Consider the following 16,404-nt stretch of genomic DNA (forward strand, 5'->3'; position numbering starts at 1 on the left):
TCATGTTGATCACTGATTAGCTGATATTTTAAAACTGTTAAAAGTTTTTATAACTGCCTTACACATATTGTTCCTGAGGATATTAGAAAATAAGTCTTGAAATAAGACCGTAGCCTCTGTCAGCAGCAGGCATTGGCAGGTTTTGTAACATGGTTGTGCTGAGATTTTTTACCATACTCTCAATAATTGCAAATGTCATTGGTTTGTGTTTCTTTTTCATCCCTCGTTTAGCTCATGTGTGTATTGCCCTGTCTGTGTTGTAGCAGCTGTGGCAGTTTCCCTCTTCTCGCTGCCGACACTTCTTTCTTTATGTTCCTCTTCCTATTGCTCTTCCACTTCATCAGCCCATTAATCTCACTCTCCTCTTCCTCCTGCTACTCTTTGCATCAAGTCTCTTATCCTTATTGCCATCTTTTTTTTCTCCGGATCCCCAGTCCCTTTGGTGTAATGCCTTTCTCCAGAAGCCTACCTGCTCCTCTGGCTCTTTTTTTTTTTTTTTTTGCTATTGCTCTGCCTTACAAGTGCACAGTACTCTTCTGTACCCATCGGGGATGACTTGTGGAGAACTTTCTGAATATCATAATGGGCAATCTTACTTTTCCCGGCTTCACTGTTCATTACTCAAGTCAGAACACCTGCTTTATAGGCAAAGTAATGATAGATAATGACGTGGAACAATCATCCACAATCCCCAATTTAGAGATTTCTGACACCAGTAAAAAAAACAACAGCGTGGTCAAATTACAAAACCACACGGAAAATGTGGCTTGTAATGAGTCATAACGAGTCATAACGTCACAAATACAGCAGCAGCAGTTTTTCCAAGGTGGAGGCAATTATATTTGTTGACTGGTAGGAACAGTGCTTGTTACTCTCTGTGCTCAGAGTAATTGGCAGACAAGCATCTGACATGAAGGGAGAAAGAGAGGGAGAGAGACAGAGAGAAGCCTGTCAGAGAAGAGAAGAGAGGAGAGGAGAGGAAAGGTAAAAAACAGAAAAAAGTGCTTTTTTGAAACCACACACACACACACACAAGCATGCTTGTAATTGTGCCATCAATTCTCATTAGGCTTTCTTTTCACCCAACATGGCAGCCGTACTGTAGAAAGATTTTTTTCCCTCAAGCTTGAGGATTCTCTGTGAGACTAGGATCATCTCTGAAGTTAGTTTTAGGAAGTTTCACAGTGGAGTGGAGTTACAGTCAAAACTGGCCCGATGTGATGGTACAGTACGACAGACAAAGCCCCAGTCATACAGTACAGACACACTCTTTTGTCCCAAAAGCATGTTGTCTGTAACCTCCATTTGGCTGAGCCACTGTCTTTGTCTCGACTGATAAAGACATTTTTGGGATGCCGCCACCATATTTATGTACATTTTATTCTGGATTTTATTACCTGGATGGTCTTGTGAAATGGAAATCTTTGTTTTCAAGAGAGTCCTGTCCAAAACAGCAAACACATTCAACCAAACACAGTGAATAGGTGATGCAGATGTGCATTGTTTCTTGCTTAGTTCTTCAATAACAAAATAACTTCAATTAGTGTCAACGTTGCTGCTGATGTGAGAAACATGTAATCTGACATGTAGCTAATTAGCTTCCCACGTGCATTTCACTTCGCCTTGTCATAATAAAGTGAAACTATTGTAAAGTGAAGCAACTCTTTTTGTTCCTGGCAGATATGTAGCCCGTGTTTGCAATAATAAAGGCTTAAAGTGTTTGAAACTTAAAACTTTTGTCGTTGGGAACACTGAGATCATCTGCTGCCAGTTTGTTGGAGGTTCCCATATACAGTCTTTATCATTTGCATCCCAAAGCTATGGATCACACTTCCTGGAGTTACCAAGGAAGCCAGCTCACTAGCCAAAACTAAAAACTAATTTAGTCTTTAAAACTAGTTAATGCCTTTCATGATGAAGGCCTGAAACTCTTGTTTGCGCTTTGCATCCCACTTATCCACCGCTGCGCTACTTGTTGCATCTTTTATGCATCTACTCCATTTTTAGCTTTACTGTTATTGTTTTTCAGTGGGTTTTATTTCTCATCTTATGTTATGCATTCTCTGTATTTTCTTATTTTTACCAATATTATTAAGTTGGTTATATTCTTCATATTATTTGACATTAATTATAGCATTTTATCCCTGTTTTAATGTTCATTTTATATCTTTTTTTTTTATTTGAAGCACTTGGTGCATGTCATTTCTTTGTTGTAAAGCACTTCTTGTATCAAAGGTGCCATACAAATAAAGTTTACTATCACCATATATTAATAAAGCAAATAAAACATAATAAAAAAAAAAAATACTATTGTTGCATAAACTCTACATAGTCGCCTGATCTTTATTGATTTTCTGAACCTGATTTTCCTTTTGGGGTGTTTATTGGTAATTTTACACATATTTCTGCCTATCATGGCTTTGGCATTCATAAAATAGGGTCAAATGAAAGGTATTTTAATTAAATGGTAACAGGAATGCGGTGAGGACTTCTGTTCAGGAGAGATATTTTCTATCAGTGAGCACAAATCCTTCAGCCATGTGAGCCGCTGATCGTGTGAGGGAACTTCCCGAGGGGGAACGGATGGTAGTGATGATTTAATAGCTGGTCTATGTCATGAGCAATGGAATAATATTATATAATCCCTCAAAAAGCTTCGCCTGTAGACACATTATTGACAGAACTTACTGTATATCCTTACGTGGTGTGTTATATAGTGTGTCTCTGGCCCATCGGAAGGATTCCCTGAGGCCTGTGAGGTATGGCCACAGAATCTGGGATATAACCGAGAGAGGTATAGATTTAGGCTCATTTCCCCTGATTGATTTTCTGTCTTTAAAATAACTCCACAGTCGTGGTTTCATGTCAGCACTAATGTTTCAGCTGTTTCCTGTAGCATTTACAGGAAACCATGAACTGTGTGTGCGTGCATGTTTGTATGTGTGTGTGTGTAGTTGTTAGAGGGGGTTTCTGCGTGCACAGCATAAAGGTAGAGTACTGTAGATTTGAAAGGTTTGGACTGATTCCTGTATTACGCTTCCTTTTTGTTTACAAGTGATGGATCTTTTAAAATGCGGTCTTTGCACAGAAAATGGTTCATCGGTGCTGGTATCCAACTGGGCAGCTGCACTAACATTTCTAAGTTGTTTTGCATCAGTGAAGCACAAAAAAATGTTTCCACATTTAGCGCAGAGAACAAGTTTATGCTTGATAGTCAGTGAGATGAATTAGTTTTTTGAATTGTTTATGTTGGCTTTCACATTTTTAACTCCAGACCTCAGAAAAGTACCACAGTGGTTAGTCGCTGGTTTAAAGGCTTGTGAATGAACTGATAATGTTCTGTCAGTGTTGCAGAGGAGGAGTTAATGTTTTAGATAGTGCTCCGTAATTGACTTTGTGCTCAAAAAGCACTTCACTCCACTATCACTCTTTCTCGTTCTCGTTCTCTCTCCACCAACACCTACCGCCTCTCTATTCATCTCTTCCACCGTCTCTCGCTGCCCTTTTTTTCTAAAGTTGTCCTGTTAAATCCTGAGAGGTAGAAATCCATTTGACCTCGCTTCTGGCCCATGTTGAGTGCCTCCTCTCTTTCTGTGTTTATCTGAGAGTTATATCAGCGCGTGCCTGTGTGTGCATGTGTGTGTGTGTGTGTTTGTGTGTGTGTGTGTATGTCTGCTTGTGACAGAAGCTGTAGGACTTCACTTTTTTTTTTTTTGCTTTTGGAAATTGTTTGTGTTGTTTTATATCTTTTGGCCTGTTGACATTTTTATGACACATCGATCAGGATTCTTGGAGCAGATTCACTCAGAGCTCCACTGTGTCATCCTTGAGAGCATGACATTTCACTCACTACCTACTCTGTGTGTGTGTGTGTGTGTGTGTGTGTGTGTGTGTGTGTGTGTGTGCGTGTGCGTGTGTGTGCGTGTGTGCACTACAGCACTCCTCCTCCACAGCAAAAGAAAAATCTGCTGTGTGGTCTCTAAAACCAGAGAAATCACTGGAGATACAGGCTGTTACGTAACTTTAGTGTTCGAGTCGAACATCGAACAGTGTTTGTGTTGTATTATACAAACCGATCAGCGGTGTCAGCAGGTGCCGCGGAGCATCGAGTGAGCCATCTCCCCATTCAAAGCTCCCATTCTTCCCACTTTTGTCTCTTCTCATTTCGGCTTCTAATCACTTCACTTTTGCCGTATTGTTTCCTGCGCTGCCTGGTAGCTGTTTTCTGCCCCCTTTCTTGAATGTTTTGTCCTCGTCTGTGCCATCTTTTCTTTTACACAAACGCTTGTGTCGGCTCTTACTAAATCATTTACGCTTCATTTTTTTTAACCGCCACCATTGTTTTCATATTTGTTTGAACCATTGTGTTATAATTGGAACATAAATCTCTGATAAATCTCTGTCATGGCATGTTACTCCTACTATCATCACTGACTCAGACATTAATCAGCATGACATTTGTTGGATGCAGTCGTGTAAATTATTCAGCACGAAGTCATTTAAAACAAAAATTAGAACATCTGATTAAACAGTACTAAAAGATGTTAATTCATGTAAGTAACCACCTTGAATTACGCACAGTAGCCCTAAAATGACTCAGCAAATGCAGCCCCGCCCACCTGCATAGCTAATGAGAAACGCCACGTCATGCCAGTGCTACTGTACGTTTATATTCGCACATCACCCCACTTAACCTCGTCCCGTTTTATTTGCCCTTCGGTGACGAATCAGTGTGTCTTGTACATCCAGCCGGTCCGCCAAGAAGCTTTTAAATGCACCATGTTGCTGTGTTGCCTTTATCAATTATACACCAGCACTTCAATTATACATCAGTACATCAGCAGTTCATCTGTGACATAGACCTTCTGTCTGCCACGACTAAGTGGACCGCTCAGCATGACACAGCATTAACCGTCTCACAGACATGAGGGCTTCTGAAATGATCCTCCTTTTTTTTTTTTTTTTTTTTTTCACTCTAAAGTGGTTTCAAGAAGCTTTTTTTGGACCTTTTTAAATCGATTCTTGAACTAAGAACATTTGATATAGCTAGAGAAGCAAGAAAACACGCGAGGACAGGACAGAACCGATCTCTGGCGTTTTTTTCTGTGTCGTGTCCTGTCATGTTTGTTTCATTTTATTTGACGTGTTTGTTTGATTTTGATTGTTGTGTTCCTCTCCCTTCCTCCATCCATTCCACCATCCCCTCCTCTTCCCGTCCCAAGGTTCATTTTTTCAGAAGTCCACTGAGCCCAAAGAAAAGAGTGATTTGGGAATCCCATGTAAGTCGATGTTTTTATGTTTTATCATCATCCTGTTTTTTCCTTTTGTCTTACTGATCTTAGAGTTTCTTTCTTTGATTGAGCGTTGACATTTGGCTCTTACTTTGTGTTTCGTAGTTACGTTTCATTCTGAGTCGCTCGATGAGAGTTTCTCTGGTGTCTTATGATCTGTTCCCTTGATGGCGCAATCTTTTTTACTGTGCTGATCAAACAGTAGCTTCAGTAGTTGTAAAACTTAAGTCTGCTCTAACACAAAGGAAGTCATGGATTAATCATTTACACCTTGGCTTGTGTGATGGAAATAAGAATTTCCAAAGCCTACGGCGCATACTATTACTCAATTATTAAAGGTGAATGTTTCTATAAATGTGGATATACTGTACACTATCTCAGCTGGAGTTTCACAATCCCTTTAGCATACTCTGGGTGTCAAACACAATTTTGGGTTTTCCTCCTTCAAATAAATGCTGCACCACTTAATTGTATTATGTATAGTTGACTTATAGTTACTTCAACTGCGGGAAACAGGTAGACAAGAACACCAGCTACCAGCATAAATGACCTTTGTTATACAGTAATTCTTATTTTATCATTTATATGAGTCTTGATATTTTAATTGTCTCACATAGGAGGTCTACTCAAACATAATCAGACGTCCCTCATTTAAAATGTAGTGCAGGATCCCAGAGTTGTGTCTGGAAAGTGAATGCACCGCAGCGGTGACAGATTCCTTTAATTAACTTGATTCCTTCTTTCTTCCTGTCTGATAGCAGCGAATCGATTCAGCACCAGTTCACTTGATCCGCAATTTGTGAGATTGTTGCAGCTGTGGTCATTTTGGAGAGTAGCCAGCCAGCTTTGGATGGTCGCCAAAGTAGGCAATTTGCCTTAGTTCTGAACACTTGCTTTGTGTTTACAAGCGTATTGGCTCACTTAGAACTCAGCGGAGCGCGGTCAGACTGCGGACACTGATCCGGTTCTGCTGATCCGAACCCCTCAAAATCTCTTTTGAAGTATCATCCAAGCTGATGACTGATATGTCAAATAAGCTCATTGCTAATGCATCATTTGTAGGAGAGAGATTATTAACAGGGTTGCACAAGACCACCTGGCAAGGGCAGTACTTATTCAGGAGGTATGAACTGACCTAAAAAGCAATAAAAAGGGTGAAAGAAAAAAATATATATATTTATTCAGCTGTACCTGCTCTCCTCCTTTCTTTCTTTCTTTCTTTCTTTCTACCTCTTTCACTGCAACTATTGGCTCTTAAAAGTGACATAATGAGAGCGATTTATACAAACTGAAAAAATCCAGAAATTGAGAGGTGCAAGAAGCAAAGGACCTCTGCCGTTTATCATTACGGTGCTTTTTACTTCCCATCGCAGGAGCTCTCGTTTTATCTTCAAAGCGATCCATGAAGCGTCTGTGATGTGTTCTAATGACTCTCATTTAAGGTCTGCTGAAGCAGTTTCATCATCCCAGTGTGTTTTGTGAGATGACTAGCCCCAAACAGATACAGAGAGAACAAGAGATGAGATAGACGCAGGCATTGCTCATTTAACAGACTGTCACCCTGGTTTTTATAGTCAGAAATACAGTCGGTAACATGAGCACTAGGAGGTTGCATGACTGGCTTTGGAAGACACTAATCACCAAGCTAGACCTGTTTTCTCACAGATATACAGTAAATGTCACGTCATATTGATCTTTATGCTGGCCTGATTCTTCTTGTTTCATCCTCTTGCTACATTGTGCTTAATGCGGCTGAATTACATGCAGCCTTGAGCTCAAATTATACCTTTCAAGTGTCTGTGCGACATCAATTTCCTCATCAGGGACCACCAACATACAGCCCCAGCATGTATCAACACATCCTCCTATCCAGAATCCCAATGCAGTCGAAACAGAACCGTGTTGTTTCTGCTGTCCGTGTCCTTCTCCGTATTGGATAATATCAGGCCCTTAGGTCAGATCACAAATGCAATATTGAGCACCTCCATATCTGGTTTTCGACATCCAATAGCTGTGTTAGCAAATTCCGGTCCAGCATCCACAGCTGTCAGTGAAAGTGGCAATATTGAAGATTTCTACCGCGGACCCTTGACTGTACTGTATCTGCAGGCAGGAGATATGGTCTTTGGTCAATACCAGTGACCTAATAGTTTTATATAGGTGCTTAGACTTCTACTCACTGTTTGGGAAACAGCCTCCATGCCAACATGAGTGATGGGGATGACTTGGCAAAATATAGCTGCCATGATATGAGACTATATATTGTCTTAGATTTTGGATATTGTTATATATCAAAAATCTCATTGTGTTAATGTTCTGTGAAAGCACCAGAAGTCATCCCTACAACACCGTCATATTGTCAATATTAGAGCCTGTCTTCATCAGAAAAATGACCATATAGGTCAAAAATAATAGAAACACAAACAGGACTTTCATTAAGGCGACTGCTGTTTGTTCTTTTCAGCTACTAGTTTTCTTGCAACCATACAACGATGGTCTGATACAGATATCACTTCCAAAAGTCATGTTGTTTTGGGAACGGTGATGAATGTCGACAATTGACTGATTAAGATATTTATGTATGAAGATGTGATACAATTTTATCACTCGGTCCCAGCAATTATAAAGTAATTTTATAATTACTTTATAAAATTACTTTAGATTTCAAGATTTCAAGATTTCAAGATATATAGATACATATTTTATATTACAATGTTGCCTGAAAATATCACAATATTATTTTAGGCCATAATCGGCCAGCCCTAGTAAAGAGGCTGTGTGCCCGAGTTGGTTCTTGATTTTGAGACGAGCGGGATCCGATTGTAGACTTCTCACGGTCTTCAACACCCCTTGACCACAAATAGATCTGTGGTCATTCACATCTACACATGTCACATTTAAGTCAGTAATGATGGTCGCTGCAGTCACAGTCCACCGATTCATGAGTGAGGACAGTGCTGTGGTTCTGAGACGGCTGAAAACTTTTACCCTCAGGCCAAAAACAGCAAATGACAAAACAGCATTTTGTCGTTCTGCATTTGTGTCCTAATTTGCTGACGTGTCTCTATTTTCTTTTTTTTATTCTTTTTTTCCGAGTGTGACACAGCTGTTTGTGTCGGTTACAGACCAGCTTAGCTTGAGGCGATGTGAAGGGTGGGAGGTGGCTGAGCTGTAGATTTGTGCGGAGGGAGACAGCTTCTGCCAGGATTTTGTGATTCATATTTGCAGCCAGCACACGCTGAAAGAGGTCATAATGTTCCTTTCAGTCGGATGAAACAACTCGCATTGAAAGGCTTGAATTCAGTCCGTTCATTAAATAGCTGCAATTGCACTTTATTACAGGGTTGTTACACTGTGCATGCGATCTAATGACTTTATATACAGAGCTGTTTGCAGCCAGAAATACACCTTCTGGCTTTAGTGGCTCTGTATTTTATATCTTGGCACCAGCGACCATCAAGTTGTTGGTTTTTTTTCCATCTACACTATAAAAGATAAGTATGGACACATTTGCAAATGATGCTCGTTTTCTATCTCCGACTGTCTCTCTTCCGTTCATCCCTGCCAGTTACTTAGAGCGGATGTGTCTGCCAGGAGTGCAGTACGGGTGGTGTTTGCATGTTTGTGCCAAGCGAGATCAAAAAGGCAGTTGAATGAGTTTCAAGTAGTGATTGTCCACAGCTCCGCTTTGGATGCAGATCACAGGGAAGATAGAGACGAGCTAAGCTGAGTTATCCTTGTTTTTTCCCCTCCTTTAAATCCTCTCCTTGGCAGATTGGACAGACTCTGAGAATGACAAAAAGCTCAGCCAATCAATACGCAGCGATCCATGCTGACGGAGGGTGAGCCGGGGCTTCTGTTCCAACAGGCCATGTGTGTGATCGACTTCGTGTGAGAGTGTGTGTGTGTACTGCAGTTTCCTGAGGCCCCAAATGTTCTAGTTGCACACATTGGCACACACACACGGTCACCAACTGTATGTGACCAAATTCCCAGATTTGTTTTATTTATTTATTTATTTTTCTAGACAAAGTTTTGCCACAATGCCCATTATTTCTGGACACATGCACACCAGCTCACTCACTCGCTCAGACTACACACTCCAAGCAAACGGAGATTGGCATGTGCACAGTAAACACTGGCAAAATCATTTAGGTTTTGCAACCCAAAACCGTTTGGCTGCGATCACACACGCACACAGACACAACACAAACACATTATTCAATACTCCTCTAGTAAGGTAACACTGTTGTTGACAAACTATTACAAATTCAAAGCAGGTCAAAAATGTGACACATTTTCTGTCGATATTCAGTGAAATACAGAAGAGCTCTTTGAACATCTGCATAATTGTTATCCAAAAACATCTGAATAGGACTCTTATTAGCAAATATTGAAGCAAAGATACAACACTTCATGGATTCAGTGGTAATGCATCTCAACATATAATCATACATTCCTATACATTTTGTGTTACTGCTTAGTCTAGAAACTTGAATTAATGTGAGGAGATGATGAAGTATGACTGTTGGTATTTCACAGGTGAGGTATCTTCATAAGCCATATTTGGCTCCTGCACAATGGTTGAACTTTTTTTTAAATTCTCATTTATGCTCCCTTTACATATGAAAATGGATACGTTTCAAATAATGTAACATCACTGCCCTCATACTTCCCTGCGTCCTTCACATTGGCATGGATGTTAAGTGGTACATCCTTCAGAGGGAGCTGCTCAGAGTCAAATTAGTCTCGCACAGACTTTCACTGTGACTTTCACTAAAACCTCTGACCAATTTCAGCCATTTGTAAAATGTCTTCCTCTATTGGCTACACTGCTACACTGCCCCCCGTGACTACTGGAGGTGCTGCTCTGTTGGTCCGTATCCTTAAGCTTTCAGAAAACGCGCAGAAATACAGACGAAATGAACGCAGAGTATGAACAGAAGGCTCCGTCTGCATCTGTATGCATATCTAATGTTTATCATATATAAGAATAAACAAGAAAAAGATCTATTCATGGAACAAAGACCTTTTTAATAACATTTTTTCTGATTATAATCTAAGTCTAAGTCTGTCAATGACTGATATTAATACAGAGTGTATTGGCCTATAGTCAATGCACGCACGAGCATTCAAACTCATACACACACTTGTACGTGATAGGCAAAAGACGCTGACATACAGATCACAAGTGGAAAAAGGAGTCTGTCAGCACTGCATCTCACCTGAGCTGCTGTAAAAACTATGATAGACAGTTGCCTATGGAAGAGAGGATGTTCTTTAAAGGGTACTCTCTCATACACACACATTTACACACAGACCCACCACTGTCTTCTTGTCAGCTGCCTGAAAATTGCCTAAATTGAACTCTGATAGATCAATACGATCATTCTCAAGTTCTTTCATAATGCATGTGAACACGTGTTGGTTGTTGGTGTGTGTGTTTGTGTGTGAGTGTCCTGACCTTTGCAACAGAGCGCTGTCCCTCCTATAGAGAGCTGTCAGATTATACGTGCTGGAACATCACAGTTGTATCATTTATTCAATTCCTCTGTTGTGCCACATATTTTTAATCTAAATCCAATTTCGTCAGACTTGCGGGTCGGACATGAAACTGCTCGTCAGGCACAAAGCAGGAAAAGCAAAGGAGATAGTTGACATGTGGATAACAGTTAATACAGATGTGCGCATGTGTCTGCATGCGTCGTGAGTGTCAGTCGCTCGCATGAGTGCTCGTAAAAATGAACATAGGTGTGCAAGGCTATCAGTACTTAGTCAGACCGCTCCTTCCTCATTCTATCACTGCCGATTTTGTCATTCTGGCTTCACAGAGCACAGCCTCGGGCCACGCTTAGATACACACAGAGGTCCAAACACATTATTCATTCATCTGGGTTTGGTCAGAAGTGCACACCCACGTTCGGTGCCTTTTCTCAGCCCCCAGTCTTTTTCAGAAAAAGAGACGGCCTATTATGCAAGACTGTCCAACAATGAGAGAGCATCAGAATTAAAGAATAGGCAGGTTTCAAAGAAGCAGTTTGGTACAATAATATGAAAAAGCAAAGAAGTTGACACACACAGAGAGTGTAAATTGGTCCCATTTTCTATTTTTCAATTCACAAAATGACAGTGAGAAGGTTTTGAAACTGAAATGACATGTCAGTGCATCAAGGGAATTTTACAATATGTTCAGGGAGATTTCTTTGAAACTGATTTTAGTTTGAATCTCAGTTGCATAACAGCTAATTTGCCGGTAAGAAAGTGTGTGTTTTACTCTCACACTGCAAGATTTAAAAAAAACATGCATCACAATGTTGTTACTACCACTAAAGCACCGTTTGTGAATGAATTGGCTTAGTTTGCCACAGTCTGTGACTTTTACCTGTAAGGTGAAGGCACAGTGGAAAATCAGGGTAGAAAAAGAATAAGATGATGGGGGAAAAGTGAAAATTTAAAGAGAAAAAGGACAATATTTGGTATCCTGCAGCTATATGGCAGGTAGAAAGCTCCAATGGGACATGTTGTTTCATTCATCCACAAATCAAACAGATGGAAACAGAGAGACAGCGGGAGTTATGGAGGGAGAGAAAGATCTGAAGAGCAATGGGATGGAAACTGATAGACAGTTGAGAAAAAAGGGTGTTTAAGCCCACTGGTATTAGACACGTTCCACTCTGTACACACACACACACACACACACACACACAGACACACACATTCACAGCAGGGTATAGCCTAGTTAACTTATCTCAAAGTGTCCCAGAACACTATTGTAGGAAAATAGGATTGGAAAAAAGCAAGTTTAGAAGTGATTTTTTTGTGTCTGTGTTTTTTCATGACTGCCTGGCATCCCACTTTTTCTGAAGTTACAGACCTTCAAGTTAAAGTAGAAACAAGATAAAGATTCCCTAAATAGATGAGGATGATGATGATCATAATTAAGATCAGGGAGTTGGTACTTAAGAGGATTATCCAATTCTATTCCCCCTTGACAAGTGCAAGGACCTTGATAACAGGGCAACTTTGTGCAGCAGTGTAGTCGGGGCATTGGGGATTTCACCGCAATCTTTTCAACATCATCAAAAGGAAATTGGCAACGTTGTTTGACAAAAACCCATAGGGGTTAAAGTTTGGAGATTCAAAGGTGGTCTTTAAGTCTGAGTTAAATGTGATGAACAGATATTTGGCAGCTGCTTTAACAATATCCCCACAGTGTCATAAAGTTTGGTGAGAGAGTGCAAACTCTTAAACACAGTCCAGGGGTTTGTAAATATGAATTACATGAGCGCTTCATTTCCTCCGCCACAATCCGGTTCACGCATAGTTAGACTAGAGATCCACTTCAGGCGGGTTCAACAACTCTGGTGGAGGTTAGGACATCACAACAGTGTAGTTTAGGACTGGAGCTAGTGGTGGAAGAAGTACCCAGCAACACCACGATGAAGAAATAAGTCCCACATTCGAATTTTACTCAAGTTAAGTAAAGTATTTGCATCAAAATGTACTTAAACTACCAAAGTCAAAAGTATTATGCATTATGCAGGATGTCCCATTTCAGATTGATGTATATTTTATCACTAGATTATAATTATTGATCACTGAGCACTCATGTTGGTGGAGGTAATTTTAACTACTTCCTTTCCTGCCCGGAGGCTTCGTCCGCAGTAATGCAACATATTAGTTGGTTATGTTTTGTATCAACAATTGGAATCTGGAAAGTACCTCATAACTAAAGCTGTTGGATACATGTAGTGGGATAAAAAGTACAGTATTTCCCTCTGAAATGTAGTGAACTAGATTACAAAGTAATGGAAAGAGTAGTGGTGGAGTAGCAGCAAGTACATTTTTACTCAGTTACTCAGTAGACTTTATACTTCCAACTACATTTTGAAGGGAATTAATGTACTTTTTACTCCACTACATTTATTTGATATCGTTAGTTACTAGTTACTTTGCAGATTACATGCTGCATGCTGAGCCAAAGTCACGCATTTTTAAATTAAATACATTTTATCGGCAGTCAGATTAAGAAAAACACTGATTCGAATATTCAGAAATTCAGAATATAGGATCTGGTAATAGTCCAGGCGGGTAATCAAACCACCCTAAGTATGCATATACTGTATGTATAATTTATTCTACTTGTACCTTTGATACTTAAGTACATTTAGTATCAGATACTTTGAGACCTTTACTCAAATACTGTTCATATGTGTGACTTTACCAAAGAATATTTTTAACATAATATCTTTATTTTTACTTAAGTATGACTTTTGAGTACGTTTTAAAACACTGGTAAAGACTCACAAAAAGTACGAGTACCTCAAAATTGTAAATACTTGAGTACTTGTGTAAGTGTACTTATTGTAGTGCTTCAAGCAACATCACAATGAACGAATGAATGAATTTATTTTGCACATATTTGCATTTCCAGACATTAGTCAAACATTGCTTTCACAAGGACTTGGCAATAAGCAACATTTTCCTGCTTCTTGGACGAAGTGTCCGGAGACATTTGGTACATCACAGCGTGAGGCTTCATTATGAGGAGCATGTTTGGCCCTCATGTGCTCGGCTCCCCAGAGACACGAGAAAGCGGCTCATGGCTCCCTCAAGTGGTAAAAGAGTAACTAACACCATCAGGACTGACCTCTCCTGTGTGAATGTGTGTGCTGCGTGGGTCATGCTTGTGCATATGTGAGCGTTTGTGTGCCGCATCAAAGGATCCTTTCATGCATAATCAAGTTCGTGCTTTCTGAACTTGTTTCCGATGCGACAACAGCAAATCCTGTAGCGAATGACTCAGGCTGTTTGTAGCTAAAAGCCTGTTATCTGCCTCTCAACTTTAAGGGCGGATTAAGAGGGAGCATTCCTATACTTTTCTGTCTTCTCCTTAATAGCTGCAGACAAATCCCCTCCTACTAGCTAGAGAGGACATGATTATACAAGGAGCGCTTTAAGTGAGAGAGACTACTCTGGGAAGTTTCACAGGCGCTTTCATGTTAAATATGTAGACTTGTTTGTTTTGCTCACTTTGAAGTTCAAGTGTATTGCTTTTTGCTTCGCCCTGTTTTCCTCTTCTGTGTTGTTATCACTTCTTTACTCTCCTCTCTCGACTCACTGCGTCCTTGTTTCCTTTCATCTTCCCTGCTTTCTTTTCTCTTTATTTCCTCCCATCTCCTCCTTTCCTCTCTCTTCTTTTGTATTCACTCCTCATCTGTTTGTGTTTCCCTCTTTTCTCTCTCCACCTCCCCTCCTTTCACTTCCTCGTCATTCCTCTCCTCGCTCCCTTCCTCGTTTCTTCAGTGTGGCTTGAACCTTTTTACCACCCGCGTCACCCATCGGTTAACGTTTTCTTAGTCCCCTTCCTCAGCTTTAAAATATGGATTGTGAATGACAATTCCACTGTTGTTCTCGCTGAAACGCCATTAAAGCCTCTGCCAGATTGAAAAAGGATGTTAGGACCCTTGTAAAATAATTAACAGCCTTATTAAGTTTAAAGAGTTGGTGCCGTTCTTTTTTTATTTTTTATGAAAGGTGTCTCTGTGTCTCTCTACCTCTGTCTAGACAAATGATCATATTACACAAGCTGGAGGGCTATTTGAAGGTTTCATTTGAAATGAAACCTATAGAGATTGTCTTATGGTTGGTCTGAGGTAAAAGAGAAATTGTCAGACACATATTAAGAATGAAAGAGAGCCATATTGATTTCATTTGAAGCCCGCAAAACATTTCATCTAGTCTGAAACAAAGAATTATCATTGTTGTTGCTGTTTATTGCCACTTTTCTTTCTGACACACATCTCTTCGTCTTAAGCAGATCTTTTGCTTCATGCTGAATAATATCCGTCTGTTATTTGTGTCTCTCCTCCTGTTTGTGTCCCCTCCAGCTGCTCCGAGTACAGATGATGTGGCGCTCTACGTGGGCATTGTCATCGCGGTGATTATGTGCCTGGTCATCTCGGTCATCGTGGCGCTCTTCGTCTACCGCAAGACGCACCGCGACTTCGACTCAGACATCATCGACACCTCGGCGCTAAATGGGGGCTTCCAGTCTGTCAACATCAAAACAGCCAGATCAGGTATGGCTTGATTTTAAGACTAACTTTACATCCGGCTGAAAGGCAGTGTACCGCTGCCCTCTCTGGTTGAAAGTTTACCTGTAACCACACCCAGCAGTGATGTCACCGTCTCCTGATGTACTTGTTGCTGTTGGACTGATGGACCACATGTTTCAAGAAGTGCTGTATCTCTTCTGATGGGCACCTTGCATCCGTGTATGAATGTCTGTGTGACTGTGGCAGACTGTGGCAAGAGCTATAAAGTGCTTTGAGTGGTCAGAAAACCAGAAAAGCACTATATAAGTCCATTTGCCATTTACTCGTGATCGTCATTGCACAAAGGTGAGAAGTTGAACCAGTGGAGGATGTTCAGGGGGTGTTAAAGCTGCTTTAAGCATTATTTTTTAAAATGTTCTTTTATTAAAATAACTTTAAAATAGCTCTACATTCCATGTTCGGTCAGTAACCCATGTTACACCTCCACCTGCTCATGCAGTAAAGGAGAAAATACATTTTCTGGTATCCCTTCCCACTTTATCCAATCGGCACACAGAACTCCACAAAGAGGCGGTCCTGTCTGCTTGTGAGTTGGATGAAATGAGCAAGAAATACCTACTTACAAGATACAATAGCATTATAAGCAGTATAATAAAGTCACACAATTACAATTAAGTAGCACATGTAATATCTTTCTTTCTACTCCTCCTCCTTTTTAAATGGTATTTTATCATGGAGTATGGGAGCGAGATGTGGGGGTTTGTCATTCAGGAGTTCATATAGCCACCTAGATGCTCCATGGAGGACGTCCAGGAAGGTCAGAGTACAGTCTGCAACAACACAGCAACCCCAGCACTGACAGGGACTCCTCAGGCTGGTGGGACACTTACTGTTAAGGGGGGTACTTGACAGTAAGCGGCTACCTTGTCACTCAAAGAGAGGCCTCCTACAGTAAATTCGTAACGTAACATTCAGAATGACAAATAAACAGGTAAATGGAGAGATAAATGGACGTACTCTCCATATAGATTGATAGGTGGATGCAGAATATCAGA

The 16,404-nt window shown here is 40.5% G+C and overlaps 1 protein-coding gene across 4 annotated transcripts in view; it reads left to right on the forward strand.

The window, feature by feature from the left end:
- Window positions 1-16,404, forward strand: part of unc5ca (unc-5 netrin receptor Ca) — a 230,723-nt gene that overhangs the window by 186,120 nt on the left and 28,199 nt on the right. For 3 of the 4 annotated variants that reach the window (XR_014623084.1, XM_084359379.1, XM_084359381.1), the window contains 2 exons: window positions 5,223-5,279; window positions 15,182-15,373. Coding sequence is in view for 3 of the 4 variants with exons in the window: in XM_084359379.1 (XP_084215505.1) it covers window positions 5,223-5,279; window positions 15,182-15,373 (249 nt within the window). In the remaining variant the exon portion in view is untranslated. The remainder of the gene's footprint in view (window positions 1-5,222; window positions 5,280-15,181; window positions 15,374-16,404) is intronic. The other variant, XM_084359380.1, reaches the window with a different exon arrangement.

The sequence above is a fragment of the Pagrus pagrus genome (assembly GCF_965226575.1).
Source record: "Pagrus pagrus genome assembly, chromosome: 8".
NCBI lineage: Eukaryota > Metazoa > Chordata > Actinopteri > Spariformes > Sparidae > Pagrus > Pagrus pagrus.